This window comes from Medicago truncatula, chromosome 5 (assembly GCF_003473485.1).
Source record: "Medicago truncatula cultivar Jemalong A17 chromosome 5, MtrunA17r5.0-ANR, whole genome shotgun sequence".
Classification (NCBI taxonomy): domain Eukaryota; kingdom Viridiplantae; phylum Streptophyta; class Magnoliopsida; order Fabales; family Fabaceae; genus Medicago; species Medicago truncatula.
Window position 1 is genome coordinate 18,674,524 of NC_053046.1, and position 15,725 is coordinate 18,690,248.

Genomic DNA, 15,725 nt, shown 5'->3' on the forward strand with positions numbered 1-15,725 from the left:
TCAACATCTTATTTCCATGCACATTAAACAGTAACTCCTTCAATTATCAATCATCTTGATCTTCTATGATAATGTTAGGTTTGTCACAACGTCTCACCCTTCAAAGCTTTTACACATTTGTGTTGATTCAAAATTACACACATCTTCAATTTCCACAACACGAAATTTTTGTCTCTAGAAAATTTCTCAATATCCCATTTATACCCAATGTAACATCCCATACGACTTTAAGTATTGTTGACTGACCCCACAAACCAACTCGAGTCTTTTCAGTGTGTTTTGTCCTCACTCGCACACTTTCTAAAAAACTTCCTAGAAGGTCACCCATCCTAAAATTGCTCCAAGTCAAGTACGATTAATTATGGAGTTCTTATGGAATAAGCTACCGAAAAGAAGATGCATCTTTTTGGTATAGGTAGTACCAAACAATTGTTATAATCCTTCCTTCAACCATGCAGTTCCAAACCTGCACGACTTCAGGATCTCTCTCCCTGATGTGGATTCTCTTTGCCTTGAAGCTTCTAGGAGCTACTTATTGCCATGCCTTGTGCATCGGTGACCACTCCCCACCCTCGCCATCCTCATACATTACACCCATGGTGCCCACTTGAAGACAACTTACCTTTTGAGCAGGGCGTCAATTGTTATGAATTGATGGAAAATTTCGACACGTGTACCAAATCTTTAACAAGTAATAAAGTAGTAAGTAAGATCGTCTCCACACGGATAATCATTTCAACTCGAAAACTAGCATTGCTTATTAAAACATAAAATAAAAACAAATAAAATAAATAAATGCAGTAAACTGGGGGAGTCTGAGAGTTTTATTTGATTGCGCAAAGCAGTTGCAAATTAGTTACCTGGTTTGATTGCAGAATTTTAGCGGCGTCTAGGATTCTTCAAATCCCCTCTATTTCCTTGTTGGATTAATTCAAATCCTCTATATTTTCTTGTTGGATTAAAGACAAGTAAACATTCAGTTACGATACATGAGTTCTATTTTAGCGATGAGTTCGTGGGGCAATATGTCCCACCAGATGTTGAGTTTCACATGTTAACCACACTAAGGTTTTACATAACTCTAAAGGTTGCATGGTCGTCAATACTACATGATACAATAGGCTAACATACGAGTATTAGAGTGGGGCCTTACTCTCTTAGAGGTAATTGAAACATAAAAGAATCGGGATTTCTAAATTTTCATCTAAAGGCTCCAACTTCGTCTATGCATCTTAGAAGTTCATCACATACTCTCTCTTACCTTAGTAGTTTTACATACATGCAGTCCTATCTCTTCTACCTTAACCAAGGGGAGAGCATATAATTCAATATGCAGCGTTCGAAAAAATATAACTAGCAGTATCTTCTGAAGCCTCATCTTCCTAAGTTTGGGTGTATTTCCTCGCTATGTCACACTCCGTTGGGACCGCACAAGCATAAGAAAGTTAAATAGATCTTATAAAATAAGTAAATAAAATACTTGAATTTAAAAGATCTAACAAACAAATAGAGGTTTATCTTAGAATCCTATCCAATTAGGGTTTAGTTACTCATGGTAACTAAAGACAAAATTACAAAAGAATAACAACATATTAGTAGAAAAAATTATGCAAGGCTAATTATGATGGAGGCCTAGGGGTGCATGATCTTCGACTCGTGAACCTTGATCTCATTTGCAAATGAAGGTGGAGGTTGTTAAATGACAAGCCCGCTATTTGGAGAGATATCCTCAAGGTGAGATATATATTTATGCTCATGTTCTCATCATGGGGTTCATCCTGGGGGCCTCTAGAGGGTTTCACATTAGTGGAAAGAGGTGTTTGTGTTGGGTGGTTTAAGAGGTGTAGCTATAGAGTGGCTCCATACTGGAAAGGAAAAAAGTGTTGGTAATGTTTTGTTGAAATTCTTCTGGCATGATATGTGGGTGGGGTGGTACACTGTTAATCACTACGTTTTGGGGGTTGGTTTAGGTGCCCAAACAACAACTGGGGGTGGTTAGGGAGATGAGTCACTGGAGGGTAATTTATGGAGGTGGGATTTTTCCTGGAGGAGACAAATTTTTGTCTAGGAGTTGGATATTCAAGAATAGCTCCTTTATGCGTTAACCTAAATCAGGCCTCCGGAGATGGTGGGTGCTTGGTGGTTGAAGTTTGATCCAAAGAGGAAGTTCTCAATTAAGTATTCTTATGGGGTTTTTTGATAAGCGCGTGGATGTGGCAAGGGTGTTGGTGAAGGTTTGAAAGTCTTGGGCTCCGTCGATGGTAGTTGTTTTCTCTTGGCAACTTCTTTAGAACTAGGTTCCTAATAGGGATAATCTTATTAGGTGTAAGGTGATAATGTATGTGGGTACTTCTTGTTGTTTTTGTGATGATCCTATGGATTCAGCGTCCCACTTGTTCCTGTTGTGTGAGATATCTGAATATGTGAGTTGTAGTATTTTTCGGTTTTTAGGTCGGTTATGTGTTCCCCATCAGAACATTTATCATTTTTCTTGTATTTCTCGGGGCTAGGTGTTAGTAAGAGGGTCATGATAGATTTGACCCATGTTTGATGCGTTGATTTGTGGATTATCTGGAGTTCCCACGATGATCTTGTCTTTGTTGGAGGGTTTGTTTATGTCGAAATTTTAGTGGTTAGTGATATTGTTTCCTCATGGAAGTAGTTCTTTGGTAAAAATCGTGGTAGCCCCTGCTCTTTCTAAGTGTGGGAGGCTCTTCCCATCATGTGCTGGAATCGGTATATGGTGTCGATGTTCTGTCGTTTATGGGTTATGCGGTTTGGCTTATGGTCTTCGACCGCCTTTCTAGTGTTGTTCCTCGCTCTAGTCATCCAAGGTAGGGTTGTCTCTCATCGGGGAGGTGGTTTTAGGGTTTGATGAGTGTTTTTGTTTGGTTTTGTGATGTGGTGTTGTTCTTGTTGTGGTTTTCGTGGATGTGGTTGAGTTTGATTTTTGTGTTTGTTATGGTGTTTTTATTTGATTTTTTGTTTTGGTTTTCGTTGTTTTGTGTTTTTGGTACCTCTGGTACAAATCCTACTGCTCTATGTTTTGCAGGGTCCTGTGTACAATTTTGGTTCCTCTCGTTTCAGACACACACACACACACTTGTCATGAAAAAAAAGATCAACAAAATTAATACAACATTCAACTTTCTTATTTCACGTGTTTTTCCTCAAAAGGATCTTATATTTAGAGACGGAGGTAATATTATTTATCATTTTACTAATTTTTGAACTTGGTTTTCATGTTGATGAAGGTGGTTCTTCTTCTACCAGAGATAAGCCTAAAAGATGCAAACATGTATGCGATATGCTCTCATTTATATCAACTACATGCTATGATCTCAATAATTGCATGTTATATATTTTCATTTTAGCGTTCGTTGAATGTATTCAAATGACATAGATATGCAAAGAATCGTAACTTATATTTTGGATGCTTCTTTTCACAGAAAACAAGAGGAGCAAATTTAACTCAACAACAAATAGTGGCCGCTAAAAATTTAATTGGTAAACGTATCTATAAGGAGCATGATGGAGATGGAATTCATGGAATTGTTACTCAATTTTTTTCAAGAATGAATTTGTTAAAAGTATGAGTTCATTGCCTTTTGTGATTGATTAGTTGTCATGTATCCACTGTTTTAGGTACATTTTTCTTGTTTGAAATTATATTATTCAAATTTGGTTAATATCACTTATATATTTATTTCTTAAAAAAAAAAAATCACTTATATATTTATTTATAATAATTCTATGTTTTTATTATATACTCCCTCCGTATTTTAATATAAGCAAAATTGACTTTTTAGGTTCATTCATTTAATGATGTATGTGGTCTATAATATGAACCACATACATCATTAAATGAATGAACCTAAAAAGTCAATTTTGCTTATATTAAAATACAGAGGGAGTAAGTTTTTCTAACGTGTATAATGTTACTCAGATAAGAATATATGATTACACTTTTTTTCATTAATGCACGTTTTTCAATTTGGTGCAAGAAATATTTTACATAGAGGTGAACCCATAAAATAAATAAATAACTAAATAACGTGTAATTAATAAGAAAAAGATTGAGAAATGAACTACTTTTTAAAACTTGGAACACATTAGAATAACAATTATTAAGATTATTTTAAAAAAGAAAAGTACAATACGCCAATTTAATTATAGTTATTAATGTATTTGAGACTAAATTGATAGATTTTCTAATGCTTTAGAAACTAAATTGACGAATTTTATATACTTTAGAAACTACTTATTATATTTACAATGTTTATAAACTAACTTGAAATTAAAAGAGAACGATAGTTAAAAACTAAATTGTTGGGTTTTTCGTAAAATTTTGTAAGATGTTGACTTTGCAATATTCCCTTTGTTCTGCATTAACAATTAGATTTATTTAAATATTTAGATTGAATACAAAGATAATACACAGAAGCTTTTGAAGCCAGATGAAGTTTTAAGCATTTTGAGAAATGCTAATCCAAAAAACAAGGGCAAAGAAGACAATGTCACTCCAGAAGATATTGATCCTCAAGAATTTATGGGTCTCATTATATGTAGTGAATACGATGGAGTTAAATGTTTGGGAACAGTAATTTCCTATAGTCCTGAAAAGAATAAGCTCCAAGTATGTTTTCTTTAATTTATGCAAGCAACTCACTCTAATCAATGACTATAGCTTATAAAACCAATTGAAATATTGACTACTACATATATAGGTTTAGCTAAATTATTCGTTGACAATTATTTGCATGCAGGTTCTATATCGAGCTGATAACAGGTCAGAATATATTGAAAGAATTGAGGCTTTGTATATGATGGCAAAACTGGAAGACATACATGAAGTTCAACAAGCATCTATTGCAAGGTAAAATAAAATACACATTATTAAAAAAATGTGTTAGAAATTTTTGGTCACTATTAAATTTTCAAATTTTGCTTTTTTTCTTTCTAAAACTTTCATCAAGTTTTAGTCCCTCAAATATTTTTCGTTGTCAATTTTTGTCTCTATTTTTATGTAAACTCACGCGTGTTCTTCAAAATTTTGAATAATTTGTAGTCATGTTTAGTACATTATATAAAATTTATAAGTTATCAGCGCTGAAAAATTTATGTTTTGCTAAAAAATTCTAAATATCTATATATGAGAGATGGCTATAATATTCTAAGTAGCCATGCAAAAACTTATTAAAAAATGCGTAAGATATGCATTAGTTAATTTAAAAACAAGGTCTAAAAGACGCGATAGAAAATATTTGGGTGACCAGACTTGCTAAAAATGATTAGAAGGACCAAAAACAAAATTTGAGATATTTATATGAGGTAAAATTTTATCTATTTCTAAAAAAATCGAATTAATAATAGACCGAAAGTTAATTTTTAGGTTGATTTTGGATATCTTCCGGCCTTTTATAAGTATGTGTAAATATATGTCGAGTCCTTTAAAAAAAAAAGTATGTGTAAATACATATTTTTGTTGACAAATGTGTATGTTTAAATATGATTTTAGTTCTTTTAATTATAGTATTTTTCTGTTTTAGTGCAAGTGTTTTTTATGTTTGAACCCACTTGTGTTGATTTAGAGGTGTTGACTTAGGACATTGAAGTTTATTCCTCTTCAAGGTCTTAAGATCGATTCCCCCTCTTAACAATTTGGTTGGGTTAGTTTTGATTCTTAAAAAAAGTTATTTTTGTTTAAATTTAGTCTCTGCAGATTCAAAACCGGTTGCTTTTAACCCTAGAGTCAACTTATTTGGCCATGAGACTATTGTAACATGTATTGAGGTAGAGGCTATTGTAACATTTTTAGAATTTGTAAGGACCGAATCTAAACAAAAAGACTTACATTGACAAATATATAAAAAAAAAAACATTATAGTTGAAGGGAATAAAATCATATTTAATTTACAATCACTTGTGTACAATTGTAGAACCAGTTCAACAAATACAACTGACAAGAAAAAAAGAAAGGCTGATTTAGCAGAAGAACTAAATCTGGAGGTAAGTAATAAAAAAACCTAATTGGTTTGGTGTAACACCTCTTGTTTTCATTATTTATTTTCAGTTATATATGCTATTTGATAGATGTTTGAATGCGCAGGTATCAAAATAGTTCGTTAAAGTGTTTACTGATTGATCCCGTGAGCTTAACTCAGTTGGTAGAGATATCGCATTTTATATGCAGGAGTCGGGGTTCGAACCCCGGACACTCCATTTCTCTACAATTAAATTGTGTGAGTTCTAGCCACTAGACTACTTGACAAAAAAAAAAAAAGTGTTTACCCATTGGTAATTTGAAATTTTACAAAATTGGCTATGATTACGTCAACATTCAGGATTTCGATTCTATTACATTTGATTTTTTTTTTTTTTTTTTTTTTTTTTTTTTTTGTAATTTAAATTGTGACATATTTATTTTGGACCCAATTTACCCTTTTTATTCATTTATTTAGTATATTTACACTTTTATACGACTTCGTGATAGAAGGTGCCACATTAGCCTATAAAAGCTTCCAATCACTAGAAGAAAATATTGTTTATCGACTAAACAAATGATCATGTATATCCAATTGTTGCTTATAATTTTAAGATATCAAGCTTATTTACTTGACTTATAATTTTTGATATTAAGCTTATTTACCTAGTGTTTGACATTTGAAAAATTTAAATATGCCTTGAGTCACTTATTCTCCTTCAAATTTAGTCTTTAATAACTCTATGCTTTAAATAACTTGTGGTGTTGTGTTTGACTTATATGTGTTTTTAATTTGTGTCCTTATAACTTATGTGTGTGGTAATGTGTTCAACTTCAAGTGTTGATGTAATAACTTTGAACAACTTGTTAACTCTGTTTAATTAAGTAGTTGTTTGTTGTGTGATATATATATATATATATATATATATATATATATATATATATATATATATATATATATATATATATGTCTTAGTCTTATGGTTATGTAACTGCCATATTTGCTAGGCAAGTCTAACTCGCCTACCGAACATGCCTTGTTTACCAAATCCAATTCATAACTGGTCTCTAAACAAATTCTGATTTTCTTCTTCTTGAACATAGAACCCTAAACCTTTACTGTTTATTTCAATTTTGTCCCTTGTCTTAGGATAGAGGATCACTCAATCAAATTATATGATTCTATTCTAGTTGGGGAGAAAAATGAGGCTTACTTGAAGGTCAAGTAATGTGGTGATTTTTCAAAAAAAAAAAAAAAGAAGTAATGTGGTGACTTTTAAAATATTAACTTGACAACAAATAGAAGAATGAAATGAAAAAGAAAATTAAAAAGAAAATAAGTTGTCAAGAATAGTTTATAACAAATGTTTATATCACCAAGGGTTTGTAAAATAGGAGATTTATGATTGTAAATAACATGTTTCATGTAAATATCAAATGTGTCAATGATCCTATATACGTTGGCAACTTTGAATAAAATGACCCATATAAATGACAATTCTTTTGTAACCATGCCCCATTATAACTCTCAAAAGACCTTAGTGATATATCTTTTATTGCTTTCAAACTAACATGCTTAAATGAATGCCTAACTTGATCAGGATGTTTGTATAATTTTCAGATGTGAATTCAATTCAACATATATTCTTAAATTTCATTATTTACTTATAAATTATTGTGTTATGTGTGATTCAATATTAACTATGTTATTGATTTGGATATGAAATGAAGTATGTGTTTTGCATATAGTTCACATTCATGGTCTGATTCTAGATTAGTGGTAAAAATAAGACTTGACCGTGCCATTCACTATTGAGTCATGCATTAGCAATAATCTCTTTTAAAAAATGATTGATTCACTAGAAACCTTGTGAATTCATTCTCGCATTCAATCGAATTATGAAGGGTGAAAATATCTTTTCGAGGACAAACAAAGTTTTAAGTTGGGGAGAATTAATAAGTGTCAAATTACTGTTATTTTCCATAAACTTATCGACTTGTTTTACAAGAAATTTAACAAAAAAAATCCTCTAATTATATATATAAATATCGTTTATATCTCAAAAATATGCTAGGAAGCTAATACGTCTATTTCCCGCACCTTTTTGTTGTTGTAGGTTTTGGACATGACTACACCAATACAGAACAAAGCAACGCAAACACACGCGTCAAAAGCAAGCCAGAGCTCCACAAAGACATCTAGTGACATTCCCGATTCTCTAGGGGAGTTGAGCAAAGTGAAAGCGAGCCCAAATAAAGAGTTCTAAAAGAAAATTCTAAAGGCGGTTTCCTAGGCGAGTTTTGGCTTGCCTAGCGAACTAAGACGGTTCAAAAAAATATCTGAAGACAATTGGCTTTTCCCTCAAAGGAAAAACACTTGATTCGGTAGGCAATCATTCCTTCGCCTAGTGAACCTAAAATAGAGAACCTCTATAAATAGAGGCTTAGTTTACTTCATTGTAAACTAATCACCGTAAACTGATCTGGTTAAGTAATATTTTTTGGAGTGTTTAATAGGGTCATATCATGTGCAAATTGGGCTACAACGCATGGTCCAAAAGTTTGACACAACTAAACTACGACTATTACTTTTCCCATTTTATGAAGTTCTCGCGCGCCATATTTCTTTTCCTTTTAAAATTGTCCTTCAAATTTTATGATCCAAATAGAGTTAGAATTATAAAATCCAAAACCTGCCCCCTTCTACACATTTGCACGGTTTAAACGTGGCTAAATTGTACCCTACATATTTTGTTGGCATATAACTTAAATCGATATGTTATGTGCTAATCGGGATTATATTATTTGAGTTTTTCCTTAAATATTTTCCTTTCATTTGGTAGTGATAATAGCCTATTGATAAAAGCCAAAAGAAAATCTTGTAAAAAAAAAAAGCCAAAAGAAAATATGAAAGAATTCGTACAAATTTTGCAATATAGCTTCAATGCAAAAAAAAAAAAGGGAACATTCGAAAGAGAAGAATGTTTCACCTGACAGTGAATTAGAAATTTGATAGGGAAGGCAAAGGAACTGTACATGAATAAGAATGATGAGCGAAAAAATAGGCTTATTGGCAAGATATTCAAGAATTTACTTTGGCGGATGTGTCGTGGTTGTTTACCGACTCATGTCCGTTTGTTGGACAAAGGTGTTACTTGTCCGACTAATTGGGCTAGTTGCGCATCTAACCACGAAGATCTCATGCATGTTTTCTTTGATTGTCCTTTTGCTATACAAGTTTGGCATAGGACAGGTCTTTGGGGCTCTGTGCAACACGCCCTTTCTATTACTGCCTCAGCTACGAAAGCTATATTTTTCTTGTTAGAGAATTTGTCTGTTGAATTAACACAACGTTTGTCATCTGTAATATGGAGCATATGGAAGCACCACAATCTCAGAGTGTGGGATGATGTAACAGAAACAAGTGCCACAGTTGTCGAGCGTGCTAGGAACATGGTTGCAGACTGGCACTGGCTAATGCTCCAGACGTTCTTGCTTCTAGTTCGTCTCAATAACCCACAACCGCACCACCTCTCATCAACAACGAATCACGTGGCAGCCTCATGTGGCCGTAAGATACAAATGTAATATCGACGCAACCTTCTCTTCTCACATCAACCGTACAGATATTGGTATTTGTGTTCGTGATGCAGAGGTACCTTTATTCTGGCTAAAGCTATTACATACCCATGTATAGTTTCCATGGATGTGGGTGAAGCTTTAGGGATGCACTCCGCTTTGCAATGGTTGAGGGATATGCACTTTGACAATATGGATTTTGAAACAGATTCAAAGTTGACAACTGATGCATTCCTTTCTACCAGGAACGATTTGTCCGAATTTGGCTGCATTATTTCCTCCCGTCGTCCGCGTTTCAGCACTTTCTTTTCTAACTCTAGGGTGGAGTTTGTTAGGTGATAAGCCAACGCAGTTCTCATGCTCTTGCAAGAGAGACCACATCTTTAGTTAGTCCCGCCGTTTATTTTGATATACCCAATTATATTGAAACTTTTATTATTAATGAAATGCTATAAGCATGTTTCCCTAAAAAAAAGGCGAAGTAAACATGAGCCCCAAAGAGGTAAACACAATCTGAATCTACAGTAACACATGAATTGAAAGATCATTGGAATAATTTTTGAAAAAATTGGAAGAAAAAAAGAACAGCGCGAATTAATCTAATAGCAGCGTCAAATAAAAATGATCGAACATCGAAGAGAACTGCGAACTGCATGTGTATATTTTTTTTGACAAGAACTGCATGTGTATTTCTTTTTTAATTATTTGAATGTATTTCTTTTTATATTTTTTTTACAAAAATTCATTCATAAAGTCAAAACAAGACACTTGACCACAAAAAAGAAGTCAAAACAAGACCTTACATCATATACCGAAATAACTTCCTAAAAAAAGTATAAATAACTTCTAAAAAAAAGGTACCATATATAAAAATAATATATTTTTTCGTTGGCTGGAAATATGAATTTTTGACTAGTGTAATTAAGGTCTTAGAAAAATATAATTATTGTCCTTTTTACAAAAGAAAAATGATTTGCTTCTTAAAAAATAAAATAAAAGTAGAATTAATATTTTAGGAAATATCATCAAATTTTGACTATCCATTCTAATGTAATTGATGTTTTAGAAAATCTACTTAGTATATCAAATTTGATGCATCATTATTTATCGGATGAACTCTAATCTTTATAGTTAGCCCCACTACTAGAATCAAAGTCCTCCTGCCTTGAAGGTTAACTTTCTTACTCATTTTTTTTAAGGGGATTTTCTTACTTTTATTGTGTCTTTTTGTATTGCATTATGATTTTTTTTGTTACAATTGCATTATGATTATGATAACAGATATTCGTATTTGAGAAAATACAAGTTTTTTATTTGATTTTTCATGGTGGAATTTTGAAACCAATGAGGCATTTGGGTTAGTTTGAATTTGATTGACTTAAACCATTGAAGTTTTTTTTTTTTTTTTTTGAGCCAACGGTAATTCTTGTATGAAGCAATTACTGCTTGCAAGATCATGCAATAAAGTTGAAATATTCCAAATCACATTTGAAGATAAAAGAAACAATTCTTCCTTGTGTTAATAAGGGCATTGAAAAAATTTGTTTCATTGATGCATGGTTTGAAAATGAATAAATGTTTTCCTCCATAGGTACTTGAGAGATAACATGCTTTTTTTTTTTTTTTTTTTTTTTTTATATGGATCCTAAGATCATATGCTATAAAGTTGAAATATTCCAAATCACATTTGAATTAAAAAGAGATTGGTTTCATTAACTAATGCATGATTTCAAAATGGATACATTTTGAAAGCCAGATAACATACATAGGGATATGGATATCATAGTTTCATATTTGTTAGATTTGTGTAGAATGGAGAGCACAAAATTAGGCCAATGGTTAAAGTTAAACCTTCTGGTGATTTTACTGGTATTGCTGAAGGCAGAAGCTGATTTTGTACCAACCACTATTGTCCAAAATGCTGTAGCAAAAGGAGCCGGTTAGTTACTTTTATATATAGTTGGTTTGAATGAGAGAATATGTTGAGATAATATAATTTTAATGGTTAGGTTTATGCCCCCTCAGTCTTGTACTTCCTGATCTTCTTTTTTTAATATATTTTCTTTTTTGGCTTAAAAAAAAAAATAATTTTAGAGTGTAATTTTTTTTTTAATGTATGATATTATTTTGATGATGAATTTGAAGAATTTTAAAAATGAATAAATTTCATAATGAAGTATTTTGTAAAATTCGAATTTAGAAAATTTCAAATACCATCTAATCTAAAAACTAATAATTTGAAATTTATTTTTTATTTTATAGGATTTAAATCTCAAACTCGTCCTTATAATTTGTTCAAATTTCGCAATTTGATCTCTAAATTTTCAAACTTCGCAAACCGGATCCTATAAATATTTCAAAATTTGTAAATCAACTCTTCAAATCTTAAAAAAATAATAATAAATTGATCCCATAGGTCTATATTTTTTCATACTCTGAAATTGTTTCCTCAACTTTTGAAATTTCATAAAAATAGTCAAACAAAGTATAAAAGAATTATTTTTACCTCACCCAAACAAAATAATTTAGAAATTAAAAGACTTCAAATATCTCATGCAAACACACTTAGTAATTGTGCTATTCATATCTTGTCTAGTAATTGTGTAATATATTTTTTATCGATGTGTGAAATTTCAAATATTTGCAGTTTGTTTGGATGGTAGTCCACCAGCTTACAATTTTGATAAGGGCTATGGAAAAGGAAGCAACAGTTGGTTGGTTCATATGGAGGTTTGTTCTTTTCTACAAATTGCAATCAATAATAGTGTTTTACTTTCTTTTCTTTTGACAAAACATGGAAGATTCTATTTTATTGATGATGAACTTAAATTTCAATTTTTGTTTATGTTAGGGAGGGGGATGGTGCCACAATGTCACTAATTGTCTAGGTCGTATGACGACTCGTTTAGGTTCATCTAAGCAAATGAATAAGACACTTGCATTTTCAGGAATTTTAAATGACAAGAAACAGTTTAATCCAGGTATTTTGTACTAGACAATGGATCTTGTTTCTATTCATGAAATCCCAAATTTGTTCTAATAATGTTGTGAATTGTAGATTTTTACAATTGGAACAGAATCAAGATTAGATATTGTGATGGTTCATCTTTTACTGGTGATGTGGAAGCAGTCGATCCAGTAAGTTTTAAGAACCCTAAACCCTAAACCCTAAACTTTTTCAAAATCTAAAATTTCTAAGAAATGTTAGCATTTAGTATAGTTTTAAATTTTAATAATATGATGCGTGAATCAGGTAACTAAGTTGCATTTTAGAGGAGCAAGAATTTTTGAAGCTGTCATGGAGGAATTACTAGCAAAAGGAATGAAAAAGGCTCAAAATGTATGACAAAATTGATTATTTGCCACTCTTTTTCATCCTCTTTATTTTTTTCGTATTTACTCGTCAGAATTTGCAACTACAGGCTATTCTCTCAGGATGTTCAGCTGGAGGATTGACCTCATTACTGCATTGTGATCGCTTTCGAGCTCTTTTACCGAAAGGATCTAACGTGAAATGCATCTCAGATGCTGGTTACTTTATCAATGCGTAAGCATCACCTCTTTTGTACGAATACGAATCAAACTCTCTGAGGTTTACAACACGCACACTAACCACCCGCGTTAGACCTAGGTGGTAACGCGTAAAAGCAATACCTAAAATATTCTTCTTAGTTAACATTTATCTTACTATTAACAGAAAAGATATATCTGGAGCACCGCATTTTGAAGAGTACTTCAATCAAATTGTTACCTTACATGTACCCTTCTTAACTTTGATCATTTGTCACATTAGATAACACTAGCATATTTCATTCTAAACTTTCATTTAAATGATACTTTCTGAAGCTTTATTTTTAATATGATTTTTTCCCTCCTATTAGGGTTCTGTAAAAAATTTGCCTGGATCATGCACTTCAAAACTCAAACCAGAGCTGGTTAGTTTGTGAAATATAGTTATATTTTCTTACCTTTGCAATTGCTTCTTTGGTGTTTTTACTAATACTTCTAAATTTTTACTATCTTGCAGTGCTTTTTCCCTCAAAATTTTGTATCACAAATCACTACACCGATCTTCGTTGTAAATTCGCCAATCGACTCTTATCAGGTTAGATTATTTTGTTGCTCAACATAAATAAGTTTATTTGGGAATTTGGATTAGGTGCAGTTTGAGCATGAATTTAACTTAAAAAAATCTAAATTTCGCTATTATTGAATTAGGTTAATACAATACAATCAAATGTAGCAAACTAAATTGCAAATCCAATAAGATCACAAATCAAACCAAATCTTAAGCGATAAATCGCTAACAACAAGAATAGAGAAGAATTTGATCTATGATTAATTCACAAACAAGTTAAATCCCCTAAGATGTTAGAGGAGAAAAGAAACTCTTTTTCTATACTTTGGAATTTTGAGCACCACAAATTTCTTGAGAAAATCAAACCATTACACAACCTAAGAGTATTTCCTAAACTATGATGCAATCTCAAAACTTTGATGACAGTGTTTACCCAAAGATTTTGAGGGAAAGAGAGAGTAGTGAAACTTTATAATGAATGATTTTTTTTGTGGGAAATATTGAGAGAAATTTATGTTTATAGATGGAGGATTTTAGAACAATTGAAAGATGATTCTAGTGGAAAAAGAAAACATTGTTTGAATCGAATCAGAGAATGTGTTAATTGGTTCAGATGACTACAAATGCATTATGGATTCGTTTGAATTTAAGATGAAGTTTGAATCGACTGAAAGTGTCTTGTACATGATTTGAATCATTTCAAAAGTTTCCCAAACCTTTATGTTTAGGTAGAGACAATTGAACTACATAAAATACCAAACTTAAAATCCTGACCGCCCAATGTTGATCTGACGGCCAAGATTCGTATGACTGCACAAAATATGCATGCGCAAGTTTGGATCGCCATAGCACACTTTCCAATATTGATCCTCAAGATATTTCTTTGATTCAGATTAAGAACATTTTGGCACCAGATGCCGATGATTGGAAGAATTGCAAGCTAGATATAACTAAATGCACTCCTGCTCAACTAAATCAAGTGCAAGGTGAATATTTGTTCTTCATATTTTCTTTTTTTACTAGCATTAATTCTTTCTTGTAAGCTCACCAATCCATGATTTTCAGGATTTAGGAAAGAATTCCTAAGGGCTTTGGCTCCTATAGGAAACTCTTCATCTGTAGGAACGTTCATAGACTCTTGCTATCTCCACTGCCAAACCGAATTGCAGGAATTCTGGTTGTTTAATGGCTCTCCATTGTTGGCCAACACAGTAAGAGGCTGGCAATTTTAACCCCCCTTCCCTTTCATCCATAAAATCTAACATATCACGAGTTTTCGATCAATATCTTTTGTTGTTGCTTCAGAGTCGTTGGATTCAGGTTCACATACTATTGTATCCCAATCCAACAACTCTTCAGTCGCAACAATGAATCTAGCCGAATAACTGACTTGTTTGCATTGCATAACATCTTGCAGACCATTGCAAAATCTGTAGCAGACTGGTTTTATGACAGAAGGCCTTTCCATCAGATAGATTGTCCTTACCCTTGCAATCCAACATGTCACACCCACGTTAATCAAGATGCAGAACTATAGATTTGTTTCATCAGAATCAATCCATACACATAATAAATATATATTTCATCATTGTTGCAAAAACATAATAAAATGAGAAAGATATATGATTGTTACAGATTTATCAAGCTATCAATAAATCTTCATTTCTTCTGTCTCCTCTAAAGGTTCTAAACTTTACCCACCATGGCATTCCTCTATCATTCCTTGACCTTTCTACCTCAAGAGTGTGGTCAAGCAACACTGCTACTATCAAACAAACTGTTACCGGTGATAAGAATATGGTATTTAAGAATGCATTGAACTGCAAAGATGAAAAATTTGGTATCAAGAGCAAACCACTAGAAAGCAAAATGACATCAAGGGTGCACTTGGATAAACAGTTAGATAATACACTAATTAAATACGTGTTCATCATACTTCTAAGAGTTTTTTGAACACGCTACGTCATAAGATATTTGCATCTAAAATGTTGTAGAAACTGGGAACTTGCGATAAAAGGTGATAGCTATTTAGCAAGTATACTAATTTTATCGAAGTAATAAATCTAAGTTCGTATCTACGAGGAC

General features: G+C 32.2%; 1 protein-coding gene across 1 annotated transcript; it reads left to right on the plus strand.

Annotated features, from left to right (window-relative positions):
• The first annotated feature begins 11,374 nt into the window (after positions 1-11,374).
• LOC11416088 (pectin acetylesterase 8) lies at positions 11,375-15,177 on the plus strand. The gene is made up of 12 exons (XM_003613874.1): positions 11,375-11,501; positions 12,210-12,292; positions 12,414-12,543; positions 12,621-12,700; positions 12,816-12,902; positions 12,985-13,109; positions 13,260-13,320; positions 13,444-13,497; positions 13,590-13,667; positions 14,533-14,626; positions 14,706-14,851; positions 15,058-15,177. The coding sequence occupies exons 1-12, from the start codon at positions 11,375-11,377 to the stop codon at positions 15,175-15,177; spliced, it is 1,185 nt and encodes a 394-aa protein (XP_003613922.1).
• Positions 15,178-15,725: the final 548 nt, after the last annotated feature.

Coding starts and splice junctions, on each gene's coding strand:
- LOC11416088 (XM_003613874.1), top strand. CDS start 11,375: ATGGAGAGCACAAAATTAGGCCAATGGTTAAAGTTAAACCTTCTGGTG. Junction 12,293..12,413: donor GTTGGTTGGTTCATATGGAG/GTTTGTTCTTTT, acceptor TGTTTATGTTAG/GGAGGGGGATGGTGCCACAA. Junction 12,903..12,984: donor GAATGAAAAAGGCTCAAAAT/GTATGACAAAAT, acceptor TTGCAACTACAG/GCTATTCTCTCAGGATGTTC.